Consider the following 17,004-nt stretch of genomic DNA (forward strand, 5'->3'; position numbering starts at 1 on the left):
ATAAATGGGAAAGTTATAGCTGGCTTTTCTCTTCATCCAACCATAGCCTAGCTATGTTTGCCTTTCCAGGAATGGTCATGAATAAACATGAAATAAGGGCCAGGTGATGCGGTTACTCACTCGGCATGCTGAGTTCAAGAGCCTAGACTGCATCTATCACTTTGCACATATGATAGGAAATTGTCTCAGCTGGAAAAGCTTCCATGGACGCTTGCTGCAAAAGCCAAAGTTAACAGATGGCTGGAGATGTGGCTCAAGTGGGTAAAGGCACCTGCAGCCTAGCCCAGTGATCAGAGTTCGATTCCCCAGATCCACATAATAGGAGGAAAGGACAGACTCCTACAAGGTGTCTTCTGATCTCTGCACATGTACAAACACACACACACACACACACACACACACACACACACACACACACACACACGAATGTTACAAATTATTTGAATGGATAAGAGTGTGTCCTGAAATTTCTAAAGCAATATGAATGTATCAATCATGATGACCATAAAGGAATAGGAGCTGAATAAGCATTGATGTCTTTGCAAAGTGGGTGACAGAGAGCAAGCAAGTTTAAAACACACTTTAACAAGAAGAGCCTCACCTTTCAGGGAGCAGTTTATTTCACAAGGACTGGCAAGCCCCACAGTACGATTGCCTAGAACACACAGAAAATGATGGTGTGCACCTGCAACCCCAGGTGCAGAACTGCCTGGATGGCTGGGCCCTACCCTCTACTCATTAAATCAGAGTTAGGGGTTAGATTTTATGGAATGGGAATGTTCCCCTGCTAGAGCTGGCAGTTCTGGTTAATAAGGATCTTTAGAGATGCTTGCCCTGAACTTGACACCCCTTATTAAGAAACATGAGCAACTCGATGCTATTGCTTTGAGGAACCCTGTCTTTAGCCTCCAGAAGAGATGATGCATCTCTCATAATTACTGGGAGCACAGAAGACTTAAAACTACTTTTCCCTACACATTTAGCATTGTAAGCACTCACCTCAACACCCTCCCTCTGTGTTGGAAACTGATGCTTTTGTGGTTCCCAGTGGTGGCTGTTTATCCTTGGAGATCATGTATTTTCATAAAGTAAATTTGTATTACTTCATTTCTTCCCATTGTTCTCATTTCCTGGGGATGGAGGTCACATGCTGGTGGTTCACCTTGAATAGTCTGTCTGAGATGTGTAGCTTATTACCAACATGAATCATAGCTCTATATGTGAATTTGAAAATTAAACTGTGATCCATTTGTGTCAACTGATGTGTCTAATACAAGAACAAAGACTAGTTTCTATCCCCTGTCTCTCATCACTTGAGCTTGCTCAAGACACTGAATGTGTTTTCTCTTCTCTGAAGATGTCAAATCTACCTATAATCCATTTCTCTATCAGAAGATACAATGGAAGTGTACTTAAACCTCTCATTTTGTGATTCATTATTTTATGCATTTGAGCCAGATGTTAAAATATAATGAGTCTCTCAGGGCCAAATGGAGCCATTCCACAAGGGAGAAGAGCCTGGGAGGACATGTCAGGCCTGTGGTGTAGATGACCTGTCTCAGTGTGGAAGTCTCTGACAATTGAGAAATGCAGGAAGGTTGCCAGCTGTTATAGTATTTTTTCCAAATGTAGAACAATAGAAACCACCCTTTATACATTAGAGATGAAGGGGAAAACACACTGACTAAAGGAAAAGAATTGCCTTCATGTCACCTTAACTGGTGATCCACAAACTTGTAAACTCTGACTTCCACCATTACTCAAAAAATAGGAAAAAAGTCAGGAATTATGCCAGTATATTCTCATATTGGCATAGTCAATGATAGAATCTATCAGTCCTGTTCTCAAAATCAGTGTGTGTGTGTGTGTGTGTGTGTGTGTGTGTGTGTGTTTGCAGACATGTATGCATATGTATGTGTATGAGTGTAAAATTCCATTAAAGTAGGAATGGAGTCTTCATAAGGTGCCAACATAGTCAAATAATGACCAACTTGTAAAATCCTAAGCATAGTGGGCTGTAGATGGCTTTCTGCTGCAGGTGACATGACAAAAGCTATGTGTTCCTTCTCCTTGCAATCTGGATTATCCACCCACCTGTGCATAATGGGTCGTGTTCCTCACCTGTAGATTCTCTCACACAGTCCAGCATGCAAAGGAAAGTAGCTAGGGTCAGGGTCAAGGCATTGCACCTGACCTGCGCTCCTCGTTGGTCAGAGTGTTGGAGCAAACACGAGACTGTCTTTGTGGAGCAGTGTGGGCCTGGATGACAGGGTAGACTTCTTCCCTCTAGAAGAATATTATTTCTTTTTACCTACATGAGTGTAAGAGAAGCGGTATTATAATTTGTGCTAAGAAGTGGCACTTGAGAGACAGTCAGCAGACCACATCTCTACTCAAAAGCTGGCATAGTGCAGGAACAACAGACTGCAGTTGATTTGTGGAGCAAGAAAGAATTGGTTGCTCCCATTGGTCAGTGCTGTGGGAACTGGGAGAGTTATTTTTTTTTTGTTTTTTTGTTTTTTTGTTTTTTTGTTTTTTGTTTTTGTTTTTTTTTTGGTTTCCAACAATATAAATGGCTTTGTGTGTTTTCACTTGTGACAAATGCAAAGGGAAAGAACACTTAATGGCCCAGATCTGGACAGAAAACAGATAGCAGAACCAGAGAGCCCAGTCCTGGAGGTTGAAACTTTAGAGAATTAAACTCTCCCAGGATGAGGGCATGGAGCAAGCACAGGATGGTAGGACATCAGGGGAGCAAAAATGTCATCACTATCCTTCATCTGAAGGGACAAGAAAGTCATGGGACCAAAAGACCAAATGTGACAGTGTGTGCCTATAATCCCAGCACTCAGGGAGAAACCAAGGCAGGAAGATTGTGATAGATTTCAGGCCTGCCTGGATACATAGTTAATTCCCACACAGCCTGGGCTATATAGAACGACTTTATCTGAAAAAAAATTTAAAATGGGGTTTGAAGAGATGATTCTGTGGAGAATTCGAGTTTAGTCTCCAACACCTACATCAGACAATTCATGATTACTCCAGTTCCAGGGGACACAACACTGCCTTCCAGATTCTGCAGGTACCCACTCCCATGTGAACATACACATGTGCACAAAGATACACTTGTACACATACTTAAAGTAATAATTGAAAACATCTTTAAAAAACAAACAGTAACAAGCATGAGATGGGGTGGGGGCAGGGAAGGATGAGGGTTTGTGTCACCGAGGCCCAGTACAAGCTATCTGGGTGGAGGGGAAGAGTCTTTGGCAGCATCTTTATATGTAGAGTCAGCCTGAATCTCCCTGTTCTCACACCCCCTCATCCCATGCCTCGTCCTCCCTCTGGTAGACCTCTCCCAGATGAGAGCCCAGGAAATTCAGTATGTAGATTCAGCCTCCTCACACAGCATGTTGCAGCCCTGGATCTAGGAGAAGGGGACAAACAAAGTCAGAAAGAATTACAGCTCATGCCATATTAGAACTGTATGTCTATTCTTCTAATTGACATTTTGCAGATGAGAAAACTGAGGGTCACTAATTGTAGTGAACAGGTAAATGTCTACCTAATGAAGAGCATACTTGAGAACAAAAGCAGCTGACCTTGGCTCTAATGGCCCTCCTCTTTGTTGTCCTGGGAATTACGAGTTGGAAACCTCCATTAGAATAGACTTGGCTAAAAGAAGACAGCTAGCCTACCATTTTTTCCATGGCTGTGCCCATCAGACATCACTAATTGATCACAGATGTCTTTCCTACTGAGCTCAGACAGGCTCTCAGACTCTTCTGCACTAATGATGATCTCATCTTGTTCTGTCACCTAATCTATATAACATCACTGAAATCTCCAAATAAAGAACTTCCAACCGACTGTTTGTGATGTCTAGTAAAACTGTCTGCACCAAAGCTTGGTTCATTCTCTGGAGTAGCTTGTTGAGTTTCAATTTGCTAGCCCTAGTGACTCTCAGGAGGGTATTTATAGTTTGGAATTAGGGGATGCACCACAAAATTAATTTGCTTGAAGGTTAGTACTAAAAGCCCTAATCCCTGTGGGTTTTCTTTTCCTCCTTTCAGGTGGACAGGACGGAGGTGATTCGTACCTGCATAAACCCAGTGTACTCAAAGCTGTTTACGGTGGACTTTTACTTTGAAGAGGTCCAACGTCTCCGGTTTGAAGTCCATGACATCAGCAGCAACCACAATGGGCTGAAGGAGGCTGACTTCCTGGGTGGCATGGAGTGCACACTTGGCCAGGTAGACAGAAGATGTATTTTGTCTCCTCCCACCTCAGACCTTCCTCCTTTCTTTGAGACTTCCTCTCTTTTTCATTTAGTGGTTGTTTTCTTTAAACTACAGCATTTTCCAACATTTCCTAGGTAGTGTTATATCAATTATATGTATGAGAGGATGATCATGCAAGTATGTGCAGTTATTTATTTTGCAGAGTTGATCAACTACGTCCGTCCTTACCATGTTGGTCATGTGTGCAACAAATGCATATCAGGCACTTGCATCCACTATTCTTATGTCTGTTAGAGCTATACCCTGTCCCACGACAAATTTCCCATCTCCTAAATGATCTGTAAGACGCCCACACGTAGACTGTTCATCATTCAAATTTATGCAAAGTTCTTGGAGACAAAAATAAAATGACCCAAGAAGGGGACTAAATGCTTGATGATTAAATAGATACTGTAATTTAACCCTAATGCGAATGTGACATGGATATCACCATTATGTTCCTATGATAAAGGAAATAAAACAGACCCAGCGTGCTTAAGTGACCTGCCGGTGGTTATCAACCTGTGGGTCTCGACCTCCACAAGTATCAAATATCTGATATTTATATTATATTCATAATAGTAGCAAAATTATAGTTATGAAGTTATAGAAGTAAGATAATCTTATGGTTGGAGGTCATCACAGCATGAGAAACTGGATCCTTTGTATCCTCGACCTTGTAAGCAGCAGATCCAGTGCTGAGTGCGAAGTCCATCATTTTACTTCCACTGGCCTTTCTTGTCAATCTCCCCCTGCCGTGCTGCACCCAGAGTGTAAGGGAGTGTTTGTAAGAAATGCATCAATGGAGGAGAATGGTATAGACTCAGTTCAACCTCAAAATGCTGAGAGCTGACTTTTTATTGGTCTGAGAGGTTAGTGTCCTCCAACCCTGGGGCTAGAGACCCAAGGGTACAGGAGAATGAGCCAGATGTGAGAGTCTGAGAATCAGGTCTTTATTTGTTGGGTTGGTGAGAAGGGAAAGAGCAGTCTGGCATCTCCAAGCCCAGAGGCTGCTTTTCTGGATCAAGTATTTCTTCTGAAATGGCAGAGCAAAATATAAGCCGGGCTGTCTGTTTATGTAACCTCTGGGCCCAGTGTATATGATGGGTGGTGGAATACTTTCTAGAATTCCATGGTAGCTGGTTTCTTGAAGCCTTGGGCCTGTTTATTGTCCCTGGTTTAGGGTTATATGGGATTTCCTTTAGAAGAGAGGGATCCAGGTATAAAACCTGTTCTGAGCCTCCAAAATAAGTTGAGCCATGTAGAAAACACAAACGTGTGGTCCATGTACTCAATTGTATCACTGTATGCCATGTTCTGGACTCCTACCCTAGTGTTGTGGGCCTTCAGGAAAGGGACCAAACTTTGTGGGGAAACAAAAATAAAAACTGTGGTTCAGGGAAGATGGAGGAAAGAGAGGGACTCTCCCAGTAAGAAAGCTGTGTAAACAAGTCTGAAGGTCAGGTGAGTGTGCCAGGGGTGTGGGGTAGTGGTGTCACTAAGCCAGGCCGGGTGCTTACTTTCTGTAAACCAGTAAAGACTAAACTTCAGATCTCTTTGAAGCTGGGGCATCCTACTAAGGCCATGTGGTACACTGCTATTTGTAGAGTTACAGGTTTTTGTCACATAGAAAGACTCCAAATTATAGAAGCCTAATGTCCCAGCAAACCTACGTTCCCTCTCTGCCTCAGAAAGAAAGATCTCTGAAGAAAAGTCAGCCTAGAAGGCAAGCTCCTACATTCCCCTGTGGGTGCTTGCCCTCCTGCATGCAACTTGCTGGAAGAAATTTCTCCCAGTGGAAAAGAGAGGCAACTCAGAATGCCCCTGCTAGCCTTTTCCAGGAAATATAGTATTTGCCTTCACAGGAACACACCATATTCCTTTAAGGAAAGCCAAAGGCCAGTTGCAGAAATTCTCCCAAGGAGAGGCAGAGAGAGAAACACAGGACACAGAATCTTCTCTTCCATTGATAGAATCACCGTGCAGACTTCTCAAAAGACTTGATGGTAGATAATTTTAGAATTTTGCTGAGACAGCACCTTTTAGGTACAAATGAAATGAATGACCTTTGGGTTTTGTGAGTAGCTCTGTTTAGGGTTTTGAAACAAGTGGTCAGCTCTAAGCATTGTATGTATTAGAGCCTTTATATGAACTCAGTAGGTTGAGTTTATGTGCAATAACACATACATACATACACACATACACACACACACGTGCATACATGCACTGATGTATTTGTGTGTGTTGACATAATAACTGATGAATAATTCATCAATTTGAGATTGAGTAAGAAGATACCAGAGGAGTTGGAGGAGGGGTAGAAATGATATAAAACAATGTTTAAAAAAACAAAAGATGGTTAAAAATAATATCTTTATACACATCAATGAGCCATGGCAAGATTCTATCTCAGACACTGGGCTTCTTTTGTACAGATAAAAGTTGTATATATCACAGGAAATCAATGTAGATCTGCATAGAAGGCATATAAATAAATGTCTTTTTATTCAAATTTTTAATAATTTCACCTATGAAACAACCCTGAACTTCTATTTTAGTTCCTTGCAAGGTTCATATTTTATTTCCAAAAGCCAGCAAGCCTGTGGCCATGTTTTGTTTTGTGCTAGCTTTTGTACTAGAGGTTAACAATATAAAAGCAATTGAAAAGAGCATCCCTGCCTTCAAGGAGGTCAAACCTAGTTCAGTTAAAGTTGGGGAGGCAAGGGGCTAAATAGGAAAATTACAACTATTAAGAGGAATTACAGAATAAGGCTGTTCACTGGGAGGTGTTAGGTGTGTGTTGGCGGTGGTAGTTTGGAGGGAAGGCTTCCCAAGGACAGTGGCATTTACACTGAAATAGGGAGAAGAAATCACACTCCTCACAGATGGCAAGACAACACACACACAAGCCTCTAGAATCAAGAACAAGCTGGTTCTTGGTAGAGAGCACGTTTGCTTGATTTTTGTCAAGATACTAACTCTGAAATAGGAGGCAACAAGAGTTGGGACACCATAATGGCCTGAAAAAGCAACTCTGTGAAAGAAAAACAGCCCTCAAGGGTGTATGGTTAAGCCAGCTACCATAGTGCATAACTGGACCTGAATTCTATTAGAAACATTCTGGAAGCCAGTGCATAGAAACAACAGAGTATGTGCCCTAGGGATGAGGAAATCAGGCTTTTGTACACTCTGGCTGAATCGGTTCTTAGCAGTCATTGGTGGAAGGCTGCTCCAAGGCTGGGGATGTCAGGCTTCTAGCATTCCCAGATGGCTGTCTGAGTAGCAAAGGAGGCTTTAGGATTGGTAGAAGCTTCAGACAAAGAAGTGTTCAGTAGCTGATGGTCCAAAATTAGTAATGTGGAGTCATTTCACAGGCCTGATGATAGAAACAAATGGTCATCTGCTTGCTCTTTATTTCTTATTACGGCTTGCCTATTTGGTACCCAGACACTCATTCTCTTAGTAGTCATAGCTTGATCATCTTGGGATCATTACTTTTTGCCATGTTGCCATGTTGCCATGTGGAAAACAGCTCCTTCTCTAACTCAGGAAGGAATCCTGAGTAAGCTCGGCCATCGTTCTTACCCCTCCACCTGCCAGAGTTTTGACTTAGGGCTATGCCTGTGGCAAGCACTAACTAGTAAAATATGAGGGTGTTATTTGAAAGCTCCTAACCTAGAGACACAAAGACTGTTTCTCTTTGCCTGGGATTCCTGGAATATTGTGGTAGGTTTGCAGCATGGTTTGGGGTATGTTTAGCCCTCGGGGAACCAGAAGCTAAAAATCACCATGGGGGCACAGGCTTGACAGGAAGCCCCTGAAGCTAACTCCAGGTGACATGCTGGCCTCTGTTGTTGATAATCACCTCATTATTGGCCAAGATAAGTAGAATTGGCTTTCCTGACACATGTATTCAGCACCACTTGGCTTTAGTCAATCAAAGCATCTTTTTATGATGAGGACACTGAAGAGGAGAAGGAGGAGGCGGAGGCGGAGGAGGAGGAGGAGGATGACAATGATGATGACAACGACCTTCTGATCATCAGCCACTGAACTTCTTTGCCTGATACTAGGGTGGTTGGCATGGGGGAGGCAATGTAACAATCATTCATTTATTTAGTCAGTCCGTAAGCATTTAGCAGGTTCCCTGAATATGTCAAATACTATGCTTGGTGCTAGAGATGCAAAGACAGCAGATAGAGACTCTGTCCCTGAGCTTCATAATTATCTAGGTGACAGCACCTTGTAGATAAATAACCAAAGTGCACATGGTTAAATGCTACACTAGAAATGCATTCCAGGAATTGTAGAATAAAGACTTGTCTGTCCAGAGGAAATCAAAGAGAACTCAGAGGAAAGATGACTCTGAACCTGAAACATGAACTCAAGAGCAGTTCACCAGCACAGAGAACAAAGGGACTTTCCAAACAAAAAGAGTAGAATGTGCAAAGACACAGTCCCATGGGCCATTGGGGTGATGGCAGAGAGACTTGAAGAGACTGATTAAGCAATCAAATGAAGATGGGAAGAGGATACAGATACAACACCTGAGAGGAAGACAGGGCCATGCAGCTTTAGGTGCTTAGACTTGATGCACTGAATCCTTGGTAACCAAGAGAAAGACAAGACTGGATACAAGTATTAGAAAGAGCACTTCAGCACGCTGAGGAAGCATGCATGGGAACAGAGAGATGTGGAGGTAAGAAAAGCACTTAGGAGATTTGTGTCATAGCAAGGGAGTGGGGGGTGGGGCAGAGTGAAGGAGACCCAGGGGAGAGTCTTTGATCAACAAGTCTGGAAGAGAGTGTGTGTGGGTGGGGGAAGCGGTGACTGCAGGGTAACTTAAGAGGACCACTTCCACTCTCCCTGAGGGTAATTATACAAGGAAGGGGTGGGAATTCTGTGCTATACCTACCTAACTAAGCTCAGGACTTTGGTGCAGAAAACAGGGGAGCTGCCAGCGGCTGCTGCCCACTTGTGTCTGGAGTATACAATGTAGCTTTAGGAGATACTCCTGACAGACGGTAGTAAGTAGCAGGATGTGGCCAGGGAACAGGATGATGCATGTTTTCATCTGTGGAAGGAAATCTATTGAACGTGCCATATTTGAATGAATCAAAGGGTTGTTAAAGCCCTCTGAATATTAAGACAATCCTACTTCATTGTCTCTCAGGAAAGGTATGAACTTGATGTCTTAAAATTATCAGCAAAAGCTGTTCTTTGTTGAGTGTCCTCTGCACGTGGAATAGCAATGCAGACAGGTGCATTTGCCCTGAGAGCTATGGGAAAGGAAGGGACATGCCACTGGCCTTTACAGCTTACAAACTGAAACACTGAAGGAGAGCCTTCCTTTTTTTGCCTCTCAAAATTGCTGCTCTCACAAGTATGAGCCAGAAAAAAAGAAAAACCACCACCACATTCCCTCTTGACATCTGTGGTGGTAAAAGGAGGTGTTTTTGTTGTGTGTAGCTAAGGCAGGCAAAGAATGTCAACCATAACATGACACAGCCGGTGTCTCAGGTGGCTCCTTCAGGTTCAAGTATAAGCACTGTACTGTTTAATGGCTCCTTAGTGGTCTCTCTCAGTGCTCCCGGGTTTTTTGTCCATAGACAAACTCTCTGCACTATCAAAGCCCCATTTCTTCACTTACCAATAGAGAAAGCCATAGTGCTAAGCCTTGGGGATACTGTGAGGACTGGTCTGGGGAGACAGCTCAGTTCATGCAAGCATAACATGAGAACCTGAGTTGGATCCTCTCAGAACCCCTGGAGGAAGAGAGCCTGAGTGTGGGACATGAACTTGTAATTCTAGCACAAGGAAATGGAGGCTCAGGAGCCAGCTGGGCTAGCCCAACTGCTGAGTTTCACACCAGTGGGAGACCCTTTCTCATGAAACAAAGTGGACAGCTATCTGAGAAAATGACATTTAAGGTTGTCCTCTGGCCTCCACATTCATCTGCATGTGCACATATGTGTACTCACTCTCATGTACACATGTACATGAATGCAAGTGTCTATACATACACCTGCACACACAAATACATGCTCACACACAATTACCTACACAATCAGTGAGTTAGTACAAATAAAATGCTGGGCTGAGCCCATGACATAAAAGAAGCATTTGAAGTGTTGTTGAAGATTTTTGAGCGCCATCATTCATGTGGTAAGGATCTAGGGAAAGACGGGAAGAGTTGGCCTTGTCAAGGGGAAGGAAGAGTTCAAAAGAGCGAATTCCCATGTTCTGGGCAGCCACCAATACTGAATGTATAATTTTGCCTCGTTTGTGATATCACTCTGTCGGGGGATTCAAGGCACACATTGGCACATGCAAATTCGTGCCCTAGCATCTATTCCTTCAGGGATAATTTATGTGGGGAAAATAGTTTTTAAAACAGAATGTTGAAGCCTGTTGACAGTGGCACTTGTCTTTAATCCCAGCACTAGGGAGGCAGAGACAGACAGCTGTCTCTGAGTTCAAGGCAAGCCTGGTCTAAAAGAGAGAATTCTACAATAGCCAAGGCTACACAGAAAAATCCTGACTGGAAAATCCAAAAACCAAAAAAAAAAAAAAAAACCAAAACAAAAAAAACAAAAACAAAAACAAAAAACCAACCAAACAAACAAAAAAAAAAACAAAAAAATCAAACAAAACCCAAATGAGGCAAAAAACTGGGCAAGTATTTCAACCGCTAGCCCGTATCTTACTAAAAAGTGAACTAAAGCCCACCAAAATGAAATGAAGTGAATTCACTAAAACTACACAGAAAATCACATGTACAGACTGTTCCCTACTCCTTCCCCCAAGCCCCTCCCCTGACTTCCACAGGTGCTTGGGGTAATTCTTGAGTTTGCAATGTGCCTACTCTGCCATGAACAGATGGACTTTAAAAGAAAGAAAGAAAGAAAGAAAGAAAGAAAGAAAGAAAGAAAGAAAGAAAGAAAGAAAGGAAAGGGAAGGAAGGAAGAAAGAAAGAAAGAAAGAAAGGAAGGAAGAAAGAAAGAAAGGAAGGATGAAAGAAAGAAAGAAAGAAAGGAAGGAAGGAAGAAAGAAAGAAAGAAAGAAAGAAAGAAAGAAAGAAAGAAAAGCTGCAGGCCTCAGTAGGCTAGGAACTGGCAAAGACTGTGCAGTTGGGTGGGTTGAAGCAAGTGACTGCAATGGGGAAAAAAAAAAAACCCAATGAGGCCAAGAAAAGTTCACGTCCTCAGAGAGGCAGAGCTTTACATTCTCAGCAGATGGGAGAGGGGGGTGAGTCACAAGGACACAGAGTGATCAGAAAGCTGTGCTTTCCTTCTGGGTGAGCTCGGCGGGCATCCTATCCGAAACTAGATGTACAGCTAAGCCATCTCCTGCTACACTCTATGAGGGTTCACCAGGAAAGACAGGATCCCTCCCCACCTACACAAGCGAGCTGCCCCTTGACCTGGCAATTTCATTGTCCTTCTTCTTCTGAGGCTGATTAACTCTTTTCACCTATTCCTGTATGTCCACCTCTCTTCACTCACCAAAGACAATGGTCCTAAGTAACAAAGATGACTTCCCCAAGCTGCCAGGCTAGGGGGTTACTGTGCTTCACCTCACTTCCTGCCTCAGGACCCAGCATTGAGAGACACCACCCACTACTGTCACTGTCATTAAACAGTTGAGAGAAATACGAGCAAGAGGACAGGGATATTGATTGTCTAGAGTCACACGGGACGAAATGGCTCTTTCCGTTTATTCTAGTGGCTAGCTCATGGCTAACGTGTATAAATTAGAAAGCAGAATTAGTGCCAAGCCAAGTTGGAGTTGACCTTGGCAGTGTTTGGTGGAGCTTTTTTTTTTTTTTTTCTAGTTAAATTTGTTTTATGGTTTATACAGAAGAAATATAGATGACCTGTAAACTGTTTTTGCAGAAACATGACATTAGTTACCCTCCTTCAGGAAGGACATTTGCTTTAAGAATGTAATATAAGGACTGGAGAGATGACTCAGCAAGTAGAAACACTTGCTCCTCTCATAGAGGACCTGAGTTCATTTCTCAGTACATATGTTGGGCAGCTCACAATCTCTTATAACTCCCTTTTCAGGGGATCCAACATCCTGTTCGGTCATCCATAGGCATCTGTACCCAGATGTGCAGATATACACATACACACATAATTAAAAAACAAAATAAATCTTAAAATCCAAAGACCTCAGCATGGCTTCTTGAAAAATGTTGGTGTGACTCCCAACCTCCTAAAGGCAGAATCATACAAAGTCAGAACCCAGGGACATCCCCACCTGGCCAGAATTCCTTCTGTGTTCAGTCATGTTGAATGCATGCATTGCTTAAGTTCTTAGAGGCATTTTCTCTTTTCTACGACTCAGCAACATTTACATTAAGTCCCCCTTCTTCATTGCCCTGTGGCTGCCCCTCAGTGTATTTTATTCTCCAAAATTCTGATCTGTCTGTTAAAACTGAGAACTTCATCTGTGACTCATGGAGGGATGCTGGACTCAGGGGCACAGGGTTCTTTGGCTTCTGTTTGTAACAGAAGGATAGCACATTGTGTGCCACATGTGTGCCTGATACCTATGGAGGAACAGAGAGAGCATCAGATCCCCTGAAACTGGAGTTGTGAAACACCATGTGGGTACTAGGTATCAAACCCCAGTCCTCTGTAGGAATATCCAGTGCTCTTAACCACTAGTCTCTCTCCAGCCCCTGATCTAAAAACTTATAAAAATGTAGATTGCTTGCCTTATCACAGAGTGTCTGATCCCAAGGATCTAGTGGGAGACCCATAATCATAATTTCTAGGTTCCCTATTGACACCCATTGTGCTGCACCTGAGACTACACTCTGAGAATCCTGTACCTTCTAGTGAGTCAGATTCTATCAATAGCTTTAGCGATGAGATAAACTAGTGATATAAGACATTATCTAGAGAAATTAAAAACCCAGAACCAAGAGCATTTCATCATGAAGTTTACATTTCTACAACAGTGTGCACATGGCTCATGGGTTATATTCTTGATGGATGTGTGTGTGTGTGTGTGTGTGTGTGTCCACATGCATTCAGATAAATGTTGTGGGGGACCAGTGCTTGTGTATGTGTGTGCTTATAGAAGTCAGAGAACAATCTCAGATGTCATTCCTAGGGTGCCATATACCTTGCTTTTTGAAATAACATTTCTTCGTGGCCTAAAACCCATCAAGTAGGCCCAGCTGGCTGGACAATGAGTGAACCCCAAGTATCCACCCCTGTCTCCTTTTCCTGGTGGTAGGATTACAAATACCCACTGGCATTTTGTTCTTTCCTGCCCCTCCTCTTCTTCCATTTGTCATGTGTGTATATATGTTTTTGCATGTGTGTGGGTGTATATGTGTGTAGAGGGGCATGGGCACCTTCATCCATCTGCATGTTGAGGCCCAGAGATTGGTGTTAGATTGGTCCTTAGTTGTTCTTCCACAGACATGCTAAGTCAGTGTCTATAGATCAAATGTGGAGCTTGCTCACATGGCTAGTCCCACTAGCCATCTTGCTCATGGAATCCAGTCTCTGCCTTCCGAAACTGTAATTACAGGGCATGGTCCCAAGTTCTGCCTTGCTGCTCTGGTGAGGGAATGCCACTTGGGCAGGCAAAATGGGAGATCCTAGACTGCATTTACCCTGCAACACCATCAAGGTGCTGGGTTTGTGGAAAGTGCCAATGCACCGCTTAGGGGGTGGGAGAACATAGCCTTGGATGAGGGCCTCTGCCCGAGTGAGAAATGACATAGGCTGAGGCCAAAGCTGGAGTTCCCTAACTCCCGGGCATCCAGCCACTGCTGGAAACCATATGGAGTTGGGAATGGAGGGGGACCACAGGCCTGTGAGGAGCCCAGGACCAGGGGTTCCCAAACTCCTGAACATCCAGATGCAGCTACAAGTCACAGGGAGTTGGGAAATGGAGTATGGCCACGGGCTGAAAGCCTGGGGCTGGAGTAAGAGGAATTCAAGATTGGCTCAGCTGTGGAGAGTCTGGAGGTGCAGAAGGGCCTTCTGCAGCTCCATAGCTTTTGCCATGCTTCCCATGGTGGGTCTTGTTGAGAGAGACAGTCCTTGGTTTCAAACTGTTTACTGACTGTTCATCGTGGAAAATGAGTGCATACCACTTTCTCAGGATGGACCAGAGGTTAAATACCTTTTGGAAGAAGGAATGTCCCAGAAGGGAAGCTTGTTGGCTAAACCCACAGGGCCCACTTAAATACTTCATTAGCATGAAGAACTATGTTCTGAGCTATGTGACCATTGGCTACAGTCCTGTGTGGGGAGTGTGGTCACGTGTTCCAGACCAGGGATCTGGAAGGGAGCAAAGAGATGCCTACTGTCTTCAGACGGGTACCTGGGTGCCGAAGTCTCTGAACCCACTCAACTTTACCAAGTTTCCTGGCACAGTCCGCTGCCCCACAACAGGGTAGGGTGTCGTGCCCACCCCGTACTCACTTGGGTTTCTTATGGTCTAATCTCTGGTCCACATACTTGTATTGCAAACTCTTTAACCGTGAGCCATCTCCTCAGCCCATCACTGGCTTTTTAAAAATGTAGATTCTAGGGATAAATTCAGATCTTCAGACTTGCAAAGCAAGCCCTTTACCAACCAAGGTATCTATACCCTCAGCCCTTGATGGAGATCTTGGCTGACACTGCTTATTTCTGCTATTCATTAAATATGGTCAAATGAACCTATTATCCAGACACTGGGTTTTCTTCCTGACATAGATAGATGCCCAGATTATATCAGCTCAATGGCCCCTGAAAACACCAATAGACCTCCAATTGTCACAATCTATAGGAATTTGATCTATGGGGCAATGTGGCTCCATTTGTAGATGCCAAAAGTGGCATCCAACGTCACCATCGTACCTAGAGCAAGCTTCCAAGGTCATTTTGTTCTATAATATCTAGTGCTTTTGTGTGTTAAAATTGATGCCTGGGGAAATCAAATTTACATATTATGGCAAGCAACTCATTTTCCCTTTGTTTCTCATAGGCAAAGCTTTCCCTAGTTTTTGCAGAAACACTGCAGTGGCAACTGCATGAGTGAATGACGTCATAGTTAAGCATCCTCCTTTCCTTGTGGCAAGCAAGCTCCAACCTCTCCAAGGAGCATAAAATCCTTTCTTTCTTTTTTTTTTCTTTGCTAACTCTTTTAGGCTAGTAACCTTAAATTCAGACCCTAGGAAAGTCCCTGCTTCCTCTGGAAGTCCCCTGTTACAGTTTATTCCTCCTTTAGAGAGTCTGCAATTGGAGTCATGCACTTTACATCAGGGGACTGCCACCAAGGCGCTGTGTGACTTTTGCCAAGCTGTTTAACATCTCTGTGACATGTGGGTCATAGACTTCATCTATCTTTTTTTAGAAGCTTTAGGGTCAATTTCCTGCTGAGTTCCTTCCCATCCAGAGTCAATGGCTGTCAATCATTTTTTGCCTCTCACCTCAGAAACCAAGCATTATTTTCTGTACTCATTCATTTGAAAAACTAGTCTCCCAAGTCCCCACCACACAGCCCACGTGCACCCCTGCAGCCCATCTGTGACTCAGCAGTTCCATGATGCTAAGTATTAGATCCCATTGATTAATAGACAGATGGCACTGCTCTACCTTAGCACCCTGCTTCTCCAGAGGAAGCAATCCTGTGCCCATTCCATTTCAAAGATACTATTACAAAGATCTAGGCAGTAGCAATTTAAATGGGCTTGTGTTTGTGGGCCCTGTTTCGCAACTATTCGGCTATTTAATACCTGTCAGCCTTATTTGATGCAGAGGAGGAGGCTAAGACAGCTGGAACTGAAAGACAGTTTGCAGGGACTTCCACCTCAGTGCTGAAAAACAGCTCCAGGTATTTGTCCTGGCCGTAAGCCTTTAAGCCAGGCTGGTACAAAGCACCCAGCTCCCAGTCCAGCTCACCCAGGCAAGGAGCCACGAGGTGCCTATGTCTGAGACTACCTCAGCTTCTGCTTTTTCATCTTAACCAGCTTCCCTTAGAGTCTCAAGTCCATGTAGCTCAGAACTGGCTGTCCATGCAGCCTGGCCCTGTCTCTGGGATATGTAGCACACGCTTCCCACCACCCGCCACTCACCTTTCCTCTGCCAGTACCATCTTGATGCCCTTCTCAAATGTCAGCATCCTGAATCTCAGATAAGAATATACTGTCCTTGTCCCAGTATGAAGCCGGAAGACACTATATCACCATGAACAGCTTTGTCAATATGCCAAATCACCGATTTGCTCAACCTTGGTAACCAAAAAGTTGTTTAATAAATAATGTTGTCCCTCAAACCATTCTCAAAATAAAAGTTTTATGCACTAAAATTAAGAACTTTAACATTATAAAGTTTGCCACAATAATCTTCAAACTTGTGAATATTTCTGATTTCTTCTTCAAGCTATGAATGAAATTTAGTCTGTGTTGATGCTGAGCCTTTCTGAATACCAAACATAGTCATATTTTCTTTCAAAAGGGAAAAAAAACATGATGATGGTCAGTAAGCTTCCTGTTTCTTCAAAGGACAAAGACTAAGGAGTATACGTATCTAGATGCCAATGATGGCAGCTTCTAGGTTGTGAGCCTATGGCTAGTGCGTAGTGTCTCAGCTGTGTAGTGCATAGTGTCTCAGCTGTGTTTTCCTATAGTTTCTGCAATGACCATAGAGCATAGTTATGTTAAAAATACAACAACTCTCAGGAGTTCGAGAAGTGTTTACCACAC

The 17,004-nt window shown here is 43.4% G+C and overlaps 1 protein-coding gene across 4 annotated transcripts in view; it reads left to right on the forward strand.

Annotated features, from left to right (window-relative positions):
• The window catches only part of Cpne4 (copine 4), a 457,007-nt gene that overhangs the window by 306,037 nt on the left and 133,966 nt on the right, over positions 1–17,004 (forward strand). For all 4 annotated transcript variants that reach the window (XM_076917257.1, XM_076917258.1, XM_034484438.2 and 1 more), the window contains exon 3: positions 4,077–4,256. In XM_076917257.1, coding sequence (XP_076773372.1) covers positions 4,077–4,256 — 180 coding nt within the window. The remainder of the gene's footprint in view (positions 1–4,076; positions 4,257–17,004) is intronic.

This window comes from Arvicanthis niloticus, chromosome 21 (genome assembly GCF_011762505.2).
Source record: "Arvicanthis niloticus isolate mArvNil1 chromosome 21, mArvNil1.pat.X, whole genome shotgun sequence".
In the NCBI taxonomy this organism is placed as follows: domain Eukaryota; kingdom Metazoa; phylum Chordata; class Mammalia; order Rodentia; family Muridae; genus Arvicanthis; species Arvicanthis niloticus.